Source organism: Onychostoma macrolepis, chromosome 11 (assembly GCF_012432095.1).
Source record: "Onychostoma macrolepis isolate SWU-2019 chromosome 11, ASM1243209v1, whole genome shotgun sequence".
Lineage (NCBI taxonomy): Eukaryota > Metazoa > Chordata > Actinopteri > Cypriniformes > Cyprinidae > Onychostoma > Onychostoma macrolepis.
In genome coordinates, this window is record NC_081165.1 from 3,162,434 (window position 1) to 3,182,660 (window position 20,227).

General features: G+C 33.9%; 2 protein-coding genes across 6 annotated transcripts; both read left to right on the forward strand.

The window, feature by feature from the left end:
* The first annotated feature begins 614 nt into the window (after positions 1–614).
* On the forward strand, positions 615–11,879 carry prkacba (protein kinase, cAMP-dependent, catalytic, beta a). Its single transcript, XM_058792408.1, has 10 exons — positions 615–1,111; positions 4,474–4,535; positions 4,626–4,754; positions 7,921–8,019; positions 8,183–8,265; positions 8,348–8,474; positions 8,573–8,668; positions 8,746–8,868; positions 10,413–10,577; positions 10,681–11,879. The coding sequence occupies exons 1-10, from the start codon at positions 934–936 to the stop codon at positions 10,804–10,806; spliced, it is 1,188 nt and encodes a 395-aa protein (XP_058648391.1). The 5' UTR covers positions 615–933; the 3' UTR covers positions 10,807–11,879.
* Positions 11,880–12,427: 548 nt separating this feature from the next.
* On the forward strand, positions 12,428–20,166 carry samd13 (sterile alpha motif domain containing 13). 5 transcript variants are annotated; one of them, XM_058792377.1, is made up of 5 exons: positions 12,428–12,561; positions 13,312–13,422; positions 13,641–13,683; positions 14,341–14,452; positions 18,927–20,166. In XM_058792377.1, exons 3-5 carry the CDS (start codon positions 13,646–13,648, stop codon positions 19,068–19,070), a joined length of 294 nt encoding a protein of 97 aa, XP_058648360.1. In that variant the 5' UTR covers positions 12,428–12,561; positions 13,312–13,422; positions 13,641–13,645; the 3' UTR covers positions 19,071–20,166. The 5 variants fall into 5 exon arrangements, with proteins under 5 accessions (XP_058648360.1, XP_058648362.1, XP_058648356.1 ...); XM_058792379.1 differs by having other exon boundaries at positions 13,644–13,683; XM_058792373.1 differs by having other exon boundaries at positions 12,440–12,561; positions 13,246–13,422.
* Positions 20,167–20,227: the final 61 nt, after the last annotated feature.

Genomic DNA, 20,227 nt, shown 5'->3' on the forward strand with positions numbered 1-20,227 from the left:
GTTTATTCGTTTCATCACTGATGTTTATTTCGTCTTTTCTCCGCTTGATGGCGCTGCGACTTAACATGCCTTCTCTATTATTTTCTTGGTTTCGTTTTGCTTTGTTTATGTGCTGGCTTGTTTTTATTTCTGAGGGTATCCGTTGGTAACTGCTAACACCAATGTTTTTTTGTTTTGTTTTTTTGCCTACAATTTGATCTCTGTAGTAATTTATAGTAAATTCATATGCTAAGGAAGCACTGACCACCCGGGTATTTGTTTAACTGCATCCTGCTTAAAAAAATAAAAATAAAAGTAAGCTTAGTTACATTAGTAGCCTAATTGAATTAGTCAGGACTGAGTAATAGGCTACTTGTTAACCTATTAATGTGAAATGGTTTTATAGAGTGCATGACACATCAGCAACAACAATAAGAAGAATGAAGTTTTATTTATATTTAAACTCATTACATGAAGTAATTTATAAACATTTTATGCACATTTTTTATTGAAAAGTTAAGACACACTGCATCATGGTCTCATCAAAATGATATGAACAACATCTTGACATGTTATTTCAGCGATAGATAGCTCTGTATTTTCAAGAATAAGTAAAACATTTCTACAGGGTAGTAGTATTCACAAGTTATCTCTCAGTGAGAATCAATACATTCTCCCTGTGATGGCCTTTGGAACTTTAGAGTGTCTTTTTGTTTTTCTCCACTGTTGTGGGTGTTGAGCAAAGGGCCTGATGTATTTACTTCTTCATTAACACAGAATACTCCAACAGGAAGTATAACTAGCTCAGCTGGTGGTACAGCAAAAACTCGCATGTTAATCTAAGCCTCTCAAACAGGAAATGACTATGACTTCTGTGCTATAGAGACTTCAGTTGAAGAGCATTTGTGGTTATTAACCAGTTGAGAGTTTCCTTCGGTGTGAACGGTGCATGTGATGGCCCAGACAAAAGATCCTAACTTTGGGCAGTCATCAGGCACTAACTCTGCCCTTCAGAGGCTGGACACCTTAGCTAGCCGATTTTTTTACAAATGTCGAAAAGGGCACCAGGAGAAAGGACTAGAAAACGAGGGGCCACATGTGTCAGAGTATACCGTCCTTTGGGATGCAACAAGTAAGTCAAAGTGAAATATTTTTCAATATTTCATTATTTCAATTAAATGCACAAAATGACTGTTTTCTTAAAATGATTGACTTTTGCTATAAATAAAGCCATTGCATATACTTTAGAGAGTATCTGATGGATTTTCACAAGCTCTAGATTGAAGGATATAATGTAGGTCTTTTATAGTAATTAACCGAAGAGTGCAGAGTAAAATGTGTTAGTCTTGTCGAATTGTTACACACTTTGATTGTTGTCAGACTTCTTGTGGTTTTAACAGGAAGAGTTCAGTTTGCTTCTTACAGCCAGGAAAATGTAAAGCAATCTAAACTTGTTAGTGTTAAAACATCACGTTTCCTGTACATAAAGTATTAACTTTTCTTCTAGTTAATGGCAGACCTGATAATACTGTAGGTTGCCCTGCTAGGCTAAAATGTAAATGTAAAAATGTAAACAAATACACTATTGTTACTGATAATACATCCCCTGACAAACGTGTGCAATTCAAATCTCATGTGCAGGTGGTGCGCTAAACCTTATTAAGACTGATATCACAAAAGTTACATTATTACAATGTTTGTTGTAGCTGGTTTTATGAAAGCAGTGTTATTTATCTATAAAGCTGTGAGGTGGAGAGATAATATTCTGTAAACAGTTTTTTTGTTAAATGTACTGTATAATTATTGTAGTGCAATGTTGTCTCACTGTTCTTTCTCAGTCTGCCACGTTTTTGTTTATTAATTTTTTAATAAATGTCAGAAGAAACTGTTTTATTGGTCAGCATGAATATCACAGTTAAAACATATTTGTGTGCATTTTAAAGTAATTTCAGGAGTCTCAATGAAATCAAGATAAATCCAAAAGGAAGTCATTGCTGTCATGTGGCTGATGGTCAGCTGGCCATTGTAGTTCTACATTAAATAATAATCAAAAGATGGCAGTTTTGGACTTTTAATTTGCATTTTATTTATAATATTCCTCAATAATTATAAACCTTTACATTCCATAATCTCTCTGGATAGAAAATTGGGTAGCACTTTATTTTACAGATCGTGTACTTCCCTGGTACATACATGGTAAATATCTTGTACCTACAGGCAAGTGAGTGGTAACACAAGGTACTTACCTGAAGTGTATGTACATGGTAACAAATAAGAAACACGGCTGTACTTAACAGTCGTACATGCATGGTAATTAGTTTGTACATACAGACAAGTGTGGGTAAGAACGGTCACTTACATGTAGTGCCCGTACATGGTAACTAATTAGGTACTTACTAATGTATATACATGGTAAATATGTAGTACTTACAGACAAGTGGGTACAAACAGGCACGTCCTTACAGTATCCGTATATATGGTAACTAATAAGACACATTACTGTACATACTAATGATATGTACATGGTAAATGTGTAGCACCTACGGAAAAACGTGCTATTATGTGGTAACAACATGACACATTCTGTACTTGGTATATACGGTATGCTTGGTAAATCCTAACCTTGCCTAATAAAAAGAGGACTGTTTTTCAAGTGCTTATGTAGGACTGTTAATGCTAAATTGCTCTCCACAACAGTGCTTACGAAGTTTGAAGAACTGGTAATTCCTGTGTAATGTTTATGTAAAACGGTGCATTTTATTTTATAGTCCTATTTCCATATAATTACTATGTCTGTACTGGTGTACCTATTAGTTAATGTACAGAATAAGTTATGCGGTACTCAAGTTGGGGGAATAAACATGGACCAAGGTACTTATTGAGTAATTGATGGTAGGTGCCATTGCAGTTAACTTGCCTTATCTTTAACGACACTGATTCTCTTAACTAATTGGTCCAATAGGGATTTGAGCTGACGTACATTCCTAATAATTATGTGTGTAGACAGATTTTATTTTGGAATTATACAGTAGCTACCGGACTCATATTTGCACTTGCAACTACTGATTGTCATGTGTCAAAATTCCTATTTAAATGGACTGTGCCTGCTAAGTATTAACACTATGCAATGCTGCACAGTTACTGCCGTGTTCCCATCCAACTTCCAAAGTTTCAAACTGCAATGGCACCTATCATCAATTACTCAATAAGTACCTTAGTCCATGTTTATACCCCCCAACTTGAGTACCGCATAACTTATTCTGTGCATTAACTAATAGGTACACCAGTACAGACATAGTAAGTATATGGAAATAGGACTGTAAAATAAAGTGCACCATTTTACATAAACATTACACAGGAATTACCAGTTCTTCAAACTTCGTAAGCACTGTTGTGGAGAACAATTTAGCATTAACAGTCCTACATAAGCACTTGAAAAACAGTCCTCTTTTTATTAGGTAAGGTTAGGACTTACCAAGCATACCGTATATACCAAGTACAGAATGTGTCATGTTGTTACCACATAATAGCACGTTTTTCCGTAGGTGCTACACATTTACCATGTACATATCATTAGTATGTACAGTAATGTGTCTTATTAGTTACCATATATACGGATACTGTAAGGACGTGCCTGTTTGTACCCACTTATCTGTAAGTACTACATATTTACCATGTATATACATTAGTAAGTACCTAATTAGTTACCATGTACGGGCACTACCTGTAAGTGACCGTTCTTACCCACACTTGTCTGTATGTACAAACTAATTACCATGCATGTACGATTGTTAAGTACAGCCGTGTTTCTTATTTGTTACCATGTACATACACTTAAGGTAAGTACCTTGTGTTACCACTCACTTGCCTGTAGGTACAAGATATTTACCATGTATGTACCAGGGAAGTACACGATCTGTAAAATAAAGTGCTACCGAAAATTGAGCAGCTTTCACTGATTATGCCTTTGACTGACCAACCAGATGAAAAGATGGATTATTTGATAACAGCATCTCTATTGCTGCCTAAATGAAATGGCAAGAGCTCAAGCAAGCAGAAATCGTCCACATTTTATAACACATCCTTTGTTAAGCCATTTTTGCTTTTGTACGTTTCACGTTTTAAAAATAAGTTTCAGTTTGCACCGTGGTTTCACATGTTGGAAATGTGTTGTCATTACACAAAACTCAACTCATACTCTGTAGCAGAAACATACTGTACCTGTAGCTTTCAGTTCATTATAGAGCACACAGTTCCCATGCTCAGAACTAGAAATGCCAGAGGATGGTGACAGAATGATTACCATATGAGACCAATTTCAATGCATTAAATAAGCTCTGTTTTACACATTTAAATGGATTGAAATGAAGTTGAAAATGTTAAAGTTGTATTCCATTCTATTCCATATAAAGCAATTTATTGTTTATCTTAAAATCATGCATTGAGCTATCCCTTTTCAGTTTATAATGTTAATTCTGTTATCTGTTTATTTAGTGAAAGAATTCTTGGCAAAAGCCAAAGAGGATTTCTTGAGAAAATGGGACTGTCAGCCACAGGTATGGGAGCTTTATTACAACAAACATGAAAGTCGGAGACAGTTGGTTTTTAGCAGAACTAATTGCTGACTTCTGGCTTGGGTTCTGCAGAGCACATCAAGTCTAGGTGACTTTGACAGACTGAAAACTCTTGGCACTGGATCTTTTGGAAGAGTAATGCTAGTCAAGCACAGACAGTCGGGACGATACTATGCTATGAAGATTTTGGACAAAGAAAAAGTGAGTATGCATGCTGTACTGTATATCCTCCTGCAGGACCCAGCAATTGATTTTTGTCCTCTGTGCTAGACATTTGTGTTTGTGAGCGTCTATGAGACAAAACATTTTTTAACACAGTCCTGGTGACTCTTAATGAGTGCATCCTGGGTCTTTTATAAATGCAGAATGTATATTATTTTGAAAGTATTTATTTTTTAAGTTTTCCAAGAAGAGTATGACTTTACTATAAAGATATGGAAAAAATGGTTGTATCACCATAACAATTAAGGATGTTCTGTTATTTTATAGAACATAATAAGCATAATAAGTTCCGTAAACTCAAAAGTAAATGATTTAAGACCTGTTCACGTTCTGTTTATTATGAGTGAGTTTATTATGCACTGCTTTTATGTTGTCTGCTGCTTTAAAGGCTCAGCTCTTTCATCTGTGGATTCTGATTAGATGTCAATATTTTTAGCTTTCGTCAGCTGGGAAAAATACCATTCCTCTGTGTCATCAATGTTATAGCTGTGTTGTGGACTTCCCTATTATCATAGAATTAGAACAATTATTAATGCTTCGTATATTTAAACTTTATTAAAACTTTATAGTTATCATTAAGCTCAATAAAGTTCAATAAGCTTGTATTTTGAAGTTATAATGAGTAACAATATTGCGCATTACTGATGCAAATGCTACTAACTAGACCTTTCCACTAAACTAAGTTTGCTTAATTTGTGTATCAGTTAGTGACAAACTTTAAAAAAAAATCATATAGGTTTATCTTTATGTAATAAAGAATTTATAAAGAATTTAATCATTAAAATTGAAAAAACTTCACCAACGTGAACACTAACCACCCCAATGGTGACTTAAAACAAAACATATTAAAAATATTAACAGTAAATAGAGCTAGAACATATATTAATTCTGAATTAACAAAAATGTGCTCATATCTGTAAGTTCACATGCTTTAACCAAAAAGACAAATTATACAAGTTTATTATGGGTGATTGAGCCTGTCCTCCAACAAAAAATGACCCTATAGGTCGTTTGTGCAAGCACCTTATTACAACCTATATTTACGTTTTAAAGTTAAAAATAATGACAGTGTCATGTTGCATCTGTCGTCATGAAATGACGTATGACTGTCATTACCAATCAAAATGCGTGTTTATTTAAATGCAATGTGTGGACTTTTTACACCGATCTCACGGTAATTTGTACGAATGACCACACCTAACCCTACCCCTAAACAGAAATCGTGCAAAATCATGATTTATAGTGCATATACATTTTATGAGCACATGCATTCTCTGGGATCGAACCCATAATCAATTGGTTATATATCATCGTATAACGCAATGCTCTACCAACTGAGCTACATGAAACCCAAATTATGACGCAGATAAAAGAGTACAAAACATTAATATGAAAATGTCCTGTTGCCGATAGGGGCGCAATTGTAGTATACGCTCTGATGGGTCGTATTTCAGGGATTTTGACAAATTGGAGGACAGGTTGGAGTGATTAGCAATCATCAGTGACTTGCATGCTCAGCACCAAATTTTACATTTTAAGTTGTTGCTGTGTAATATTTTAAGTTATAATATAAATCAAACTAAATCACCTAACTTCATTTTTTATGTAATGTCAACGTTTTGTTTACTGTATGTTTTCCACAAATAAATTTGCTATGCAGATTACAGTGGTGGCCCAATTATTACAACACTATACTACTAAACAACACTAAACAAAAATCTCACTGGATCATTACAGTAATGGCAAAATTAATGTTTGGAAATGTAAACTGATATTTCCTACTGACACACTACAGCAAAAGAAAGAAATAACTGACTTGAAACCATTTTTTAGCTGGTCAAAATACTAGTGTTCTAATAATTTTGGCCACCATTGTATGTACTCATTTGGATTAAACACCTTAATCAAAACACTAATACTGTACATACAAAACATTGTAGGATAAACGTAATTTGTTTAGATTTTTATATAATCTTTTTTTTGTCTGGGTTACAGAAGACATTTTTGCAACAAAAAAAAATTTAAAAACTGATTTGCAAATGAAAATGAGCATGGTTTCTGTTTGCATAAATAACTGATTTATTATAACAGTTTCTAAATAACTGAATCCCGATGTTCCCTACAGAAAACAATATAATAAAACTTAATGCATTTTTATGTTTTGTATGCTCTAAACTAAATTTAGTTATTCAGTTGACTTTCAAATCAAATTTACAGCAAATAGTTTCTTAAATTTTCAAACACTGAAACTGATTATTATTTTGGAATTTTAGGAAATTCAAAAGCAGGTTAATTGTCACAGTTTCAGTTGAGTCTGGCTGGTCCAGGCCTTGTTTAATGTGTCAGAGCATAATGTGAAATGGTAGAAATACATTTACAGCGCAGGGAGGAAACTGAAACTTCCTCTGCTGACAGGTTCAAACCGCAGCAAGCAGCCTAATGATGTTTCCACAGTTGACTGTCACTTATGAAACCAAAACATATTATTGTTATAACAATGTACTGAGAGGATCATGCATTAAAAACCTTAGCTATGTTGGCGAAAGGAGTCAAATATGAAGCACGTGTGTGATCTGACAAAGAAGAAAAAGCTAAATGCGTTGTCACTCAATACTGTGGGTAATACTAAAGTCTTTCTAACAGACATTTTAAAACCACAATTGTTACGTTGTAACAATTTTAAAACCACCAATCTTGCCTGATGGTGTTTTTAGAAATAAGGTACAAAAAGGTTAATGTTGTTTTATTTTACCAAAATACTGGAAATGTATTTAATGAGAATCCCTAAAATTATCACATATCTTTTGAAACAAAAGATTTTCAGTTTCATTAAAGAGGATTTAATCCTATTCATCTTTTTTTTTTCTTTTTTTTTTACAGTAAATGCCAATAAAAATCCCTTATGACGTATATATCTACACTATATCACTCATTCATTTTTTAACCTTTTTTTCACAAATTAGAATTTTTTTCTATTAAATTAAATTAATAAATAAAGGGACCATCTAGCCCCACTTTACCTTACTTATTTACACTGCTCTATGTAAGATATGCTTTTGGTATGTTAAAAAGAATCTATTTTGTTTAGCATTTGAAATGTGTGCTTTTTTTTATTCAGTATTTCCTCCTTTTGATGATTTTTCAGGTGGTGAAACTTAAACAGATAGAACACACATTAAACGAGAAGAAAATATTACAAGCAGTGTCCTTTCCTTTCCTTGTGAAGCTGGAGTCCGCTTTTAAGGTACACATGCAGTTTATATTGAAAAGACATACAATATCAGAGCAGAGGGTGTGATTCTAGGATGTAGCTAAAGCTACTGAAAAAAATCTACGTTATTACATAAAAACAGAAACCTTTTGTATTACGTAGCATTATGATGATTTAATTTAAATTACCTTAACAGGATCATTCAAATTTATACATGGTCATGGAGTATATCCAAGGAGGTGAGATGTTCTCACATCTGAGACGGATTGGAAGATTCAGGTAATACATTTCTTTATTTATGTGCCTTTACCTGTCCTTTTCTCTTATAAATGAAATAACCATGTTTTTCCCCTCATATTAGTGAGCAGAACGCACGGTTCTTTGCTGCTCAGATTGTTCTGACATTCGAGTATCTTCATGCTCTAGACCTCATCTACAGAGACCTTAAGCCTGAAAACTTGCTCATCGATCATCAGGGATACATCCAGGTGTGCCAGTCACTTAAATGTTACCTGCACTTTGGTTGTGTTTAATTGATATTTTAATGAGCATTTATTTCTAACTCTCATATTCGAATTTGATTTAGGTAACAGACTTTGGCTTTGCCAAACATGTCAAAGGCAGAACTTGGACGTTGTGCGGTACACCAGAGTACCTGGCGCCAGAGATCATTCTCAGCAAGGTAAGAAAACACAGCAGCTGTTCTTACTCCTCTAGAAGTTAAACAAATCCTTAATGTTTTCTCCTTTTCTTTGTTAGGGCTACAACAAAGCTGTTGACTGGTGGGCATTGGGCGTTCTGATCTATGAAATGGCTGCTGGATATCCACCTTTTTTCGCTGATCAACCTATTCAGATCTATGAGAAGATTGTATCTGGCAAGGTCAGAAGAATTTGAATTATTTTTACTATGATTTATTTTATTTATTACAGTACAGTAAAATTCTCTCTTGGTGTTGGCCTTACTGTATATCTACACTCTATCCCTATTTCTTTAACCGTTTATTTTTACACAAATTATTTTGCTCCATCAGTACAAGGAAATTAGGTTGCTATATCAGAACAGGTCAAAAAAGAATAATTTCATGACATCATGTGTTTTGAGACCTGAATGAAAAACAAGTTTAACCCCAAAATTAAAATTTGCTGAAAATGTATTCACCCTCAGGCCACCCAAGATGTAGTTTATTTCTTCTTTGGAACAGATTTTGATTTAGCATTGCATCACTTGCTCACCAGTGGATCCTCTGCAGTGAATGGGTGCCGTCAGAATGAGAGTCCAAACAGCTGACGTCCCCACATGACTCCAGTCTATCAATTAACATCTTGTCAAGCAGAAAGCTGCATGTTTGTGATAAACAAATCAATCATTAAGACCTTTTAAAATCTAGAGTCCTCTATCCATATGCTTTCTCCAGTGAAAAAGTCATCTCGTCTGAATTAAAAGATAAATATGCACAGATCTGTTGCTGTTTCCAAGTGGAACCCATTCAAAACTGTTCTAATATGTAACAAATATGTTGGTGGTTTTGATGTGAGAGCACAACAGGGGATGGACTTCTTTTCTGAGGAAGTGATATTATGGATTATGGACTTGTGTTATGGACTTATATTTTTACATCTAATTTTATTTATTTGTTAGTACATAACAGAAAATATGATGCAAAATACTGTTCTAAAATTGTTTTAAAAATAACAACTTTAGAGTAAGCAAACTAAATTAGTAAACTAAATAATTAGATTAAACATGTATTAACGTGTGTGTGTGTGTGTGTGTGTGTTAAGCAAGATGAGAAAAGGGGGAGACTTGATCATGTTTAATGTTTAATTATGTTGGGACTTAGAACCATTTCAGTTACACCGGGTTACCAATTGTGATGAAGAGTGGAGATTTTACTTAGGAAGAGGACAGACTGATTTTCTAAGGAGCAAACTTATCATTTATTATGTTAATATGTGCTATTGTTTGGTAACAGTTAGTTATTTAGTTGTTAGATAGTACAATCATATAATTCAGTTAATTTTTTGCCACATAAAATCACTTTGAGACTACTTAATTTGGTCACTTTAAAATGACTTAATTCGATGATTGGGCAGTCATGAGAACAAAATACATAATTGATGTCCAGCTAATGTACATGTATAAATAATGTAAATCCAACACACTTTCTTCAGTGCATGGCTTTAAATACATTTTTACTTTGTTTGAATGTTTTTGTCTTCAGGAAAATAAATATTTTAGCTGAATATTAAATCAAAATTTAAGGTTTAATAAATATAATTTGAGTCGGTCTAAAGGTTAATTTTGTTCTGTGTATACTGTACCAACCCTTTAAAACCTCTGCTAACAAAAGTTAAAAATTACTGACAATCAGGGAACAAATGTTCTAGACATTTCCAACAGATGTGAATATTTCATTTCCACAGGCACGATATCCTTCACACTTTAGTTCAGACCTGAAGGATCTTCTGCGCAATCTGCTGCAGGTGGACCTCACAAAACGCTTTGGCAATTTGAAAAATGGAGTCAGCGACATCAAAAACCACAGATGGTTCGCTACAACAGACTGGATTGCAATCTATGAGAAGAAGGTGTTGCTTTTTGTTTTTTACATTCAGGCTTCAATTTATTAGCTGGTTCTTGAGAACTGCTCTTTTGTAAGCTGGTGAATTTTTTTTTTCAATGTTTTTATAGATTGATGCTCCCATCATACCAAAGTGCAGAGGGCCTGGAGACACGAGTAACTTTGATGAGTACGACGAGGAAGACGTCCGGGTATCTGTCACAGAGAAATGTACAAAAGAGTTCTTGGAGTTTTAGGGTTTCTGTAAAGGCTTTAGTTGAAGTTTACATGGTTATTTTGTCTTGTTATGCACCTTCAAAGTTGAATCCAAGAACATCACAATTCCTTCCACGTTGCTTAATTCAGAGACTTTGGGAGATTTGGAAATTCACAGGTGCCTTTAGCAGTGAAGTGTAATCTACGGCATCAAAAAAAAAAGATAGTCTTCTGTTTGGAAAGATTATATGTTAATTTAAACAATGAATAAAGCCTTTTTTTCCTGCATTGTACAATTTTTTTTTTTCATTCGTGCTACACATTAAGGAAATGTAGCCTATATGCTCAGTATTAATACATGAGAAAAACTCAATTCTACATTATGTTTAAGTGTGTGTATACGATATCTGTCTGTGGAATATGTGTGCCGAAGAAAGCTTTTGGATGTTCAGAAATATCAAAAGATAAAGAAAGTGTTTAAAATGGCACTGAAATTGTAATGAAAAGATGCCTTTGATTTGTGCACCTTTTACAGTCATCTTATATGGGCCATGTGAATACTTTTTTTTTTAAAGATAAATAGTATATCTGCTGTAGAGATAATGATGTCCAATTTTGGGACAATTTATTTTGACACTGAATAAAAGAAAATTATTTACATTGCTTTATAATGTCCAATGCCTTTTGTCAGTTCTGTTTGTCTGGGAGTACTGTTGGAAGTATAATTGTGAAAAATGCTACTATTTTGGTTGTTTGTTTGTTTGTTTGTTTTTTGTGGGGGGGGGGAGCTAAATGTCTGACGACATTAGCAAGAGAAACTCTGATTGGTTAACATATTATGCAGTACATATATTAAACAGGTGATGCTCTGTATGCCAATTGTATATATTCCACAATACACAGGTAACACCTTTTTATTCACCTTATCTCTGCACAGGTCCCATAATTCAGTTGCACAACCTCTCATGCTTGATTGTATTATGTTGCATGTGCATTTATTAATTTGACACAAACTCGTTCAATGCATCCTACACATTGTGAAAAAAAAACAAAAGCTATGTGAGAAAAGAACACTTTTTAAAAAATGTAATAAACAACTTTTTTTTTCAGCTTATTTTTGTCAAATAGTGCTTCCTAAAATCATCTTTAAAATCACCAGACTTGGAAGTATGATTGAAGATTGGAATTATTAGGTGACTGCATTGTTTTGTAAAGACTATGAATACAAAATTGTTTTGGTGTGATTTTTGTTACAAAGAATAAAATTACATTGCAACTCAAAGAAAAAAAATGTTTTAATTTATTTAATTTATTTATTTATTTATTTATTGATAATTGTGTTGGTTTGAAAATATGGTTAATTGTGAATTTACTCATTATATATGGGAAATATAAACGGACATTGAAAAAAACTTTGACTCATCAGAAGAAATAGGCTAGGTCACTACCTTCACACATTAACAGAAAAAAAAGATACAACAAGGGGGGGGGGCAGCTTTGTGAATTACTGTCCGTTGAAAGTATGCATGTAATAGCTTGTCAAGATGCAGATTTACCTTTTTGCTTTATTTATTGTCCTTTATGTAACTGATAATTGCCTATAATTGCATATTCGTTGAATAGGTTGCAACTACAATATTGTGAACAACTACATTTCCCATCGTTCGAGACTACATTACCCATAACCCCCAGCGCCTGCATTTGTCGGATTGTGCTTGGGAAAAAAGCGTAATATTGTTCCAATGATCGAGAATCAATAACATTCAAACCGTCAACATAAAACACCTGTTAAATTGGTAAGATAAAGGCTTTTCTTGCAAATAATTGGAAATTGTCGTTTTGTTTTCTCAGAAAGACGGCAAATGTCATAAATGTAGAGTTAATGGAAGCTAGCTAGCTAATGAGTTTATCATCTGCCTTATTAATCATCACACTGTCGAAATTCATCATGAAAACACGTGTAATATATTAAATGGATATTTTGATGATCCAATACTTCTGTCTAGCCTGACAGAATACAGCTTCAGTGACAGATACATTTAGTCTTGCTAATACTATATTTCAAACGGCATTTTTCAATTCTTAAAAATCATGGATAATTTATTTACAATAAATTATTAAATACTTTATTTACAATTAAAAATCTCTTTTCTGCTTTAAAAACGATGGCTGTCATTTTGTTCATCGTGTTTCTCTTCATAGACACCAAACCTGTCAAACCTCAGATGTGAAGGAAAATGCTTATTTAATTTCCCTCATAACTGTGATATTTGTGTTTTGCAAATCTAATAGCTGTGCGATTATATAGCGATGATAGTCATTTTATAATAATGACAGTAACATTAATATATATGTTTTTTTTTTTTTACTGATAACCTTAGTGTTTACAATATATTTTACAGTTCCGCATGTTTAACATTTCTCTCTTGTCTGTTTTGTGGTCCTAAACTTTTTGGTTTATCGTCTTTTTGATTGCTCAGATCTTTTATTATTTTACGGAATCAATTCTCTAAGTTTATTCAGAAACTTATGTAAATTTCTGGAAGATGGGGCAGCTTTGCACAGCAGGAGACTGATGAGGAGGGAGTGAGCAGGACATGAGGAAACAACTCAACACATCTAATGGAATAGAGCAGTCTTACCTCTCTGACATACAGGTGAGCAATAAATCAGATTAATACGATTATCATTGTTCATATAAATACAGAGCCTCAGCCTTATGCACCTCAAGACATTATTTAGAATTTGCATAAACATGAAACAGTTTATTGAATTTTGATAATGCATCTTCAATACTGTAGTATTTCTTACAAAGCTACAACAGTGATGATAGACTATAATTGCATGTATTAAGTTTTTTTTTTTTTTCATCCAGCAGTCATGGAAACCAAGGAAAATGGTTCATTGGACACCAAAAGGTTGGTATATAAAGTAATGTTGGGTTTGAGTTGAGTCCAAGTGTTTAACAATTGAGTTTGAGTGAGAAACATTTAGTAATGTCTTGTCATCTTAATTTTATGTTGTTGCTGTACTTTTTAAACTTTCATGGTACACATGAAGTGATTTCGACTGTACACGGCCCATTTCATCACAAGGCCAGAAATATCATATTCATCACTGGCTCTGACTCAGAAAAGCTAGTGTTAGTTGTTGATTTTTGTTTTTGTTTTTTTTAAAGAAAACAAGCAGTTAGTACATGAATAGAGTTTTATTTTAAGAATAGTATTAGAATGCTAGAGTTAGAGGGTCAAAAAAAGATGGAAGAGATGTGTTTTTAGCCGATTCTTGAAGATTTATATGGATTTATTTTATGATCTCTTTATGCACGATTTGAAGTGTCAGAGTTCTAATGGAGGGAGAAGAAATCTCTTACATTTCATTAAAAATATCTTCATTTGTTTTCTGGAGATAGTCTTATGTGTTTGGAACAAATAAATTATGGCAAAATTTTCTTTTTTTGGGTGGACTAACCCTTTATGCCCAATAAAGTGATCTCTTGAAGATTGTGTAGACATACAGTATTTGGTTAAATTATGCTAATACATCAGTGAAATATTTTTCTGTCTCCCTAACAGTTCTGTGGAGAATGGGCAGCTTTCTGATCCAGCCCACTGGGCCGTAGCAGATGTGGTCAATTATTTTAAAGCTACAGGGTTTGAGGAGCAAGCCAATGCTTTCCAGGATCAGGTAGGAATTCATTTTTTGCTGCACCTTTTTCTTTTTATATATATTTCTACAAACTAACCAGGTTCATATGATATAATATTATGAGTATATATATTAGGGGTTGCACGACTACTGATTTCTGCTAGTCGATTTCTTATTTTAAAAATACTTGACTACTCGTGGTTCATGCTACTGTACATGAAAAGACATGAAATAGTTCTTATCAATAAACATTTATTAGTTCATAGCCTATTGCAACAATTACCTACGTAAATTGTCAAAACTTTATAATTATGACATTACATATTTTAATTTTCATGTAACAGCCAGTATTTGTATTTGTAACAATCACAAAATTATTTGTATCTGTATTCGGATAAAACCAGGTGGAACTTCGTACAATTACTTGATAAGACCGTTATGACTATCTTTTTTTTTGTAGTCATCACTGAACAAATATGCCGTGTTAAACTAAAATAATTATTAATTTCTAAAAATAAATTTATCATACAAGCAGAGAGATGTCATAACAAACGTTTAATGATCATTTTAACACGACTGAATTAATTCAATGCGCACATTTTCATTACGCAGAACTCTTTAAGCGAGTCTTTTTTTGAACTTCACTAAACAAATGTGCGTGTGCCACGCAAACCAGCAAAAGATGAAGCAAACATGTAGGTCTAGTAGAAAATGTATCTGTATCTAAGTTGATTATTAGCCTGCTCTTGAGAGAGAGCTGATTTGGTTTTTGAGAGACTGAGATGTGCAACGCGGCTGTTTGATTGGTGATCGCGCTGTGCTTATTACATTCATTCGTGTATCATATCGTAACCTAAGGTTTAAATCATTGCCTTTTAAATACACACAAATAATAGAATGTGTATGGTGTATTATTATAGGTGATATTACTTTTGCCAAGCTCTGATTTCTGAGAGATGCACGGAGAGGCAACAGCAATGCAGTGTTTGATTTGCGCTCTTTTCATTCATAAAGTTTATATCCATTCAATTCACACACTCATTATTGCGTGACTTTAGAGGTCTGTGTGTAATATCGCGTTGATCCCCTGGCTCACCTGTTATCTAACAAACACCAGACTGTGCCAGCCTCAGCCAGATATTCAGGCAGAATTATTCCTTATCCGTTATTCGTTTTTGAAGCCATTATCCATGCCATTCCGAATAAGGTACTTCGGGCATACCCCTAATTATTACATTACATATTTTAATTTTACATGCAACATAGATAAATTCATAGAATGTAACAGCTACACACAATATTGTAATCCTAAAATTCACATCGTACTTGCAAACTCTGTGCATACTCGAGTAGTCGATTGTTTCCAGCAGTGCCGACTAGTGGTTGAAGTAGTCGATCACTCGACTACTCGACTAGTCTATTAGGGGTGTGCGATACTGCAAATTTTGGTATCGATCCGATACCAAGTAAATACAGATACTGATACCGATACCGATACTTTTTCTTTTTTAATAACATGCATTTAAATGACCAATTACACTTTGAAAATTAACAATAACTTATGTTGATATGACTAAAATATTACTTTCACCTTAAAGCTATGTGGATATTTGCCTTTCTGAAAGGAGTTTGCAAGCAGAGGAGCCCAGAATATGAAAGCAATGCGTAAAGTTTTGTGTTAAGCATTTTCCTCCCATAGAAAAGAGTTATAAAGAAAAGAAAAAAAAACTTAACATGGCCTAATGCATTAAGAAAGTAATATTGAAAGGCCAACTCAGTATACTGATGATGCAAACTATATGCAGGCAAGCAGCCCAGCATATGAACGCAAAGTGCATGCATGTTAAGTGTTTTCCTCTGACAGATAACTTTTATAAAGAAAAAAAACAACGTGGCTTAATGGTTGAAGACAGTAATACTGTATAAAAAGGCCACATTCTGTAAATTTCATCCGCTTCCAGCAATTTTTAACTGTACAAAACAGCTCGTTTTGCTGCTTGCTTGGTATTGCAAACTGGTGTTTCTTACCATATTATTTTAATTAATTGTCTTAATTATAAACACACATGGTGGATAGCACAAACAATTTTTTGTTTATTTTTCTCATAATTTCCCCACCGTGCCTAAGGAAGTGGAAGTCTCGTACATACAGTCTATGAAAAAAGCTTACTTTTTCTTCCACGTTGAAAAAGGTGAATAAATTTGGTGCTGTTGCCACAGCAGCGAATTTCTCCTGTTCCATCTCTCGCTGTAGCCAATAATATCCGCTTGCGCTTGGAACCGCTGAGTCACGTGATGGCATAACAAATCACTAAAGCAGGGGAGGAGCAGTAATGTTTGCATACGAGACGTGAAAAGAGCGGTATATAAACACACAGACATGTCTATTCTTTGTTTAATGTATTAAGCAATATATTAAAGTGTAGAGGAGAGGAAATTAACCTAAAGTATCGATCTAATCAGGCTAGTATCGATCCGATACCGATACCAACGTCTGTATCGATACTATCGATATTAAGATCGATCCGGCCACCCCTATAGTCTATGCAAGCCCTAATATATACATATTATGCAACGCTGTTTGATAACCGCCAGCAGAAGAACAGCGAATGTCATGAGTTGCGCACTTGAAAAAAAAGCCCACTAGACAGTGACCATATGCTGATTCTGAATGCGTCTCTCACATAGACTGACAAAGGAGTATACTTTAAAGGCTTGCGCACTCAACTGTTTGTGAAAAGGAGCTTTGTGCTCGTGTGTCCTACCTCTCTCATTTGGCACAAATCCAAATATTCTATAATATTTCCATATTTGCGATGTAACGTATCTGAATGCTAAACTATTATTTATTATGTAAATTATAGGCTTTGTCGCATTCCAACGGTGACACAGAGGCGGGTGCGCTGATGTTTGTATTTTATTTTGATAAAGTACCAACTTAAGCAATGCTGGAACTGATGTGTGTGTGTGCGTGTGACGCTATCACTTCAACTGTTTCCTTATACCAGCAGAATCAACTTTAAACACTTGTCATCTTAATAATGCATCTCTGTATAAAGGTCTGCTTTTATTTGTGTACACTCACAATGAAAACAAAACACTGTGCTTTTATAAAATAAAGAAAACAAATAGGATGTTGCTTTCTGCCATTTGAGTTTCCTTTCTGTGAACAAATTAAGCCCTTCACAAAAATGAACTGAAACTCAGCGTATAGAGGCTACGTTACTTGTCGCACAGTTTTTTTCCCCTTGTGTATCTGTTTACTAAATCAAATATATTTCAAGAATTTATCCCTTGTATGTATATATGTACTGCAGAATATATATAAAATGTAATATAATATTTAGTATTACTACTGTACTACTCTCTGTTCAAAATAAATGAAAAGAAACCGAGCATAGTAGATTTGTTTTTTTCCTGTTGTACCGAAATCGTATCGAACCGTGACCCCCGAACAAGGTACGTACCGAACCGTGACATCTGTGTACCTTGTGTTAGATTTTGCTGTATTTGGCTGAGCAGTAGTTTGGGTGGCTCGCCAATGTACTAGATTTCTCTAATACATAAAATAAGTAAGCTTGACCAAAGTTCTTGTGGGGAGAAGAATTTATTGAAGGTAGCAGTGTAGCAGTTCTTCAGCAGTGATGTTAGCATGTCATCCTTCAAACAATCTTAACCCAGTACTGTCTGTGAGACCAGACCTTTATACCTGGTAACAAATGTGCTACAAACAACACAATAACACCCCATGGAGAGCCCATGATCCATTGTCCTGATGGCCATTTGGTTCACACTTTAGAACAGTTCATATAGCTGGCTACAGTTGATTCAAATACATTTGACTAAAGTTAATTAAAAACAAATAATCTTTCACTTTCCACCCCTAATATATATATATATATGTATGTATGTATGTATGTATGTATGTGTGTGTGTGTGTATATATATATATATATATATACACACACACATACATACTATTTATTTATTTATTTTTTTAACTTATTAAATAATAAAAATATTTTTGAGTCACTCAGAAAAAGCAATAGACAATTTGCAAAACATTCTTGACTGAACGAAATAAGTCAATATTTTTCCAACCGTTAGAAATAGTGACGTTTTATCCTTGCATTTCTCCCAAACATTTCTCGAAAGGTCTGACCCTCAGTTCTGAACAAAACGAATGTACATGATTTGTATTTACATATTTGAGGCAATTAATTGTTTTTAGAGCTGATCTTTATTATGTATGATATACTTTAGATCTGGATTATTAAACCCATTTTCCCTGAATTTATTTTAGCATGCTTTGTTTTTTTACATAACTAAATGCCTATGTCTAAATCTCTTAGTCACAGTCAGCTGTATATAAAAAAATATGGGAATTTGACAGTAATTGTTCAGTTTCTTGGATCAGCGGAGCAGCGCTTCATCATTTTATAAGACAATCATGTTATAATGTCATTTTATTATTCATCTCCTGTGTCTTTTTTTGCTCAACTTTCCCCGACAGGAAATTGATGGCAAATCCCTTTTATTAATGACTCGAAATGACGTTCTGACCGGACTGTCAATAAAACTGGGTCCTGCACTGAAGATTTATGAGTATCACGTCAAGCCTCTCCAAACCCAACACTTGAAAAGTAACGTCTCATAGCTGCCGCAGCCACATGGACGCATGGAAGACAATCACAGCAGGGGTGCAGGGTAACTGCAGGCAGAACTAATACATTTTATGCATCTTAATAAATAAACATGGTGAATTTATTGCTTTAAAGGTCTCATTCTGCTGTACAGGTATATTTACTGTTTTTAGTTTACCTACGTTTAACATGTTCATTCAGATTTTACCTTCACTTTGTGTGCTTGTACATAAATCATTCTTGCTTTTAAGATTAAATGCTCAGTTTAATAACGTGATCTGTGATGTAATCTGAAAAATGGCTTGAACTAAAATCGAAACACTATTCTTGAAGATGTTTCTGTGTAACGCATGAAGTACTTTTGAACGGAAATGAGAGCGTGGTTGTGATTTTATCGGTTTGTTGGTGTTTATTTTTCCTTTTTGTTTTTCTGGTTTTAAGAGATAAAAAGCGTGTTGAGATAAAGAAACAGCACAAATGATCAAATGTCTGAAAATGATGTATTTGCTGTAGTTTACAGCTATAAAGGCTCAACACATTAGGGCTTTGTTTGCAGGAAACCTGTCAGAATGACAGTACTTTGTGCTGCTATGAATTCAGTTTATTTATTTCATTCTGTAGCTAACAATGTGATTCTTGATGAATTGGTGAATTTTTGTTTTTGAAAGCCAGCACAACACTGTAAATCTACAGCGGTTTGTGATACCGGGTGTTTTAAAAGATGAAACAAAAGTGAGTGTAGACTGCAATAAATGGTGCTTTTTCAGACTGCTAAAAAAAATCCACTTCCTGGTCCTCATTACAGTGCTGTGTGACTTCCGTCCGTTTGTGCGTATGTGGTATTTGAGTAATATCTCAAAAAATGGATCATTAAATGTAATAATCAGTTTTCCACTTCAAACCAATCTCCTTAAACAATGAAATCCCAGATATGTTACCTGCATGTTTATCTGATTCAGTTTTCTTTCTTTTTTTTTCTTTTTTTCCTAAACTTGATTCCTTATTATAGTAAGGTTATGAAACTAACTGTTCTTTAATGTTAATGATGATTTTGATTGTGTTCTGTTTACTCCAAAAACACTGCTATAAACACCTTTCAACGCAAACAAATGTGACAATTTTGGTTTTAAATTACTCGTTAGGAAAACAGAGTTAAAACGAATATAAAATC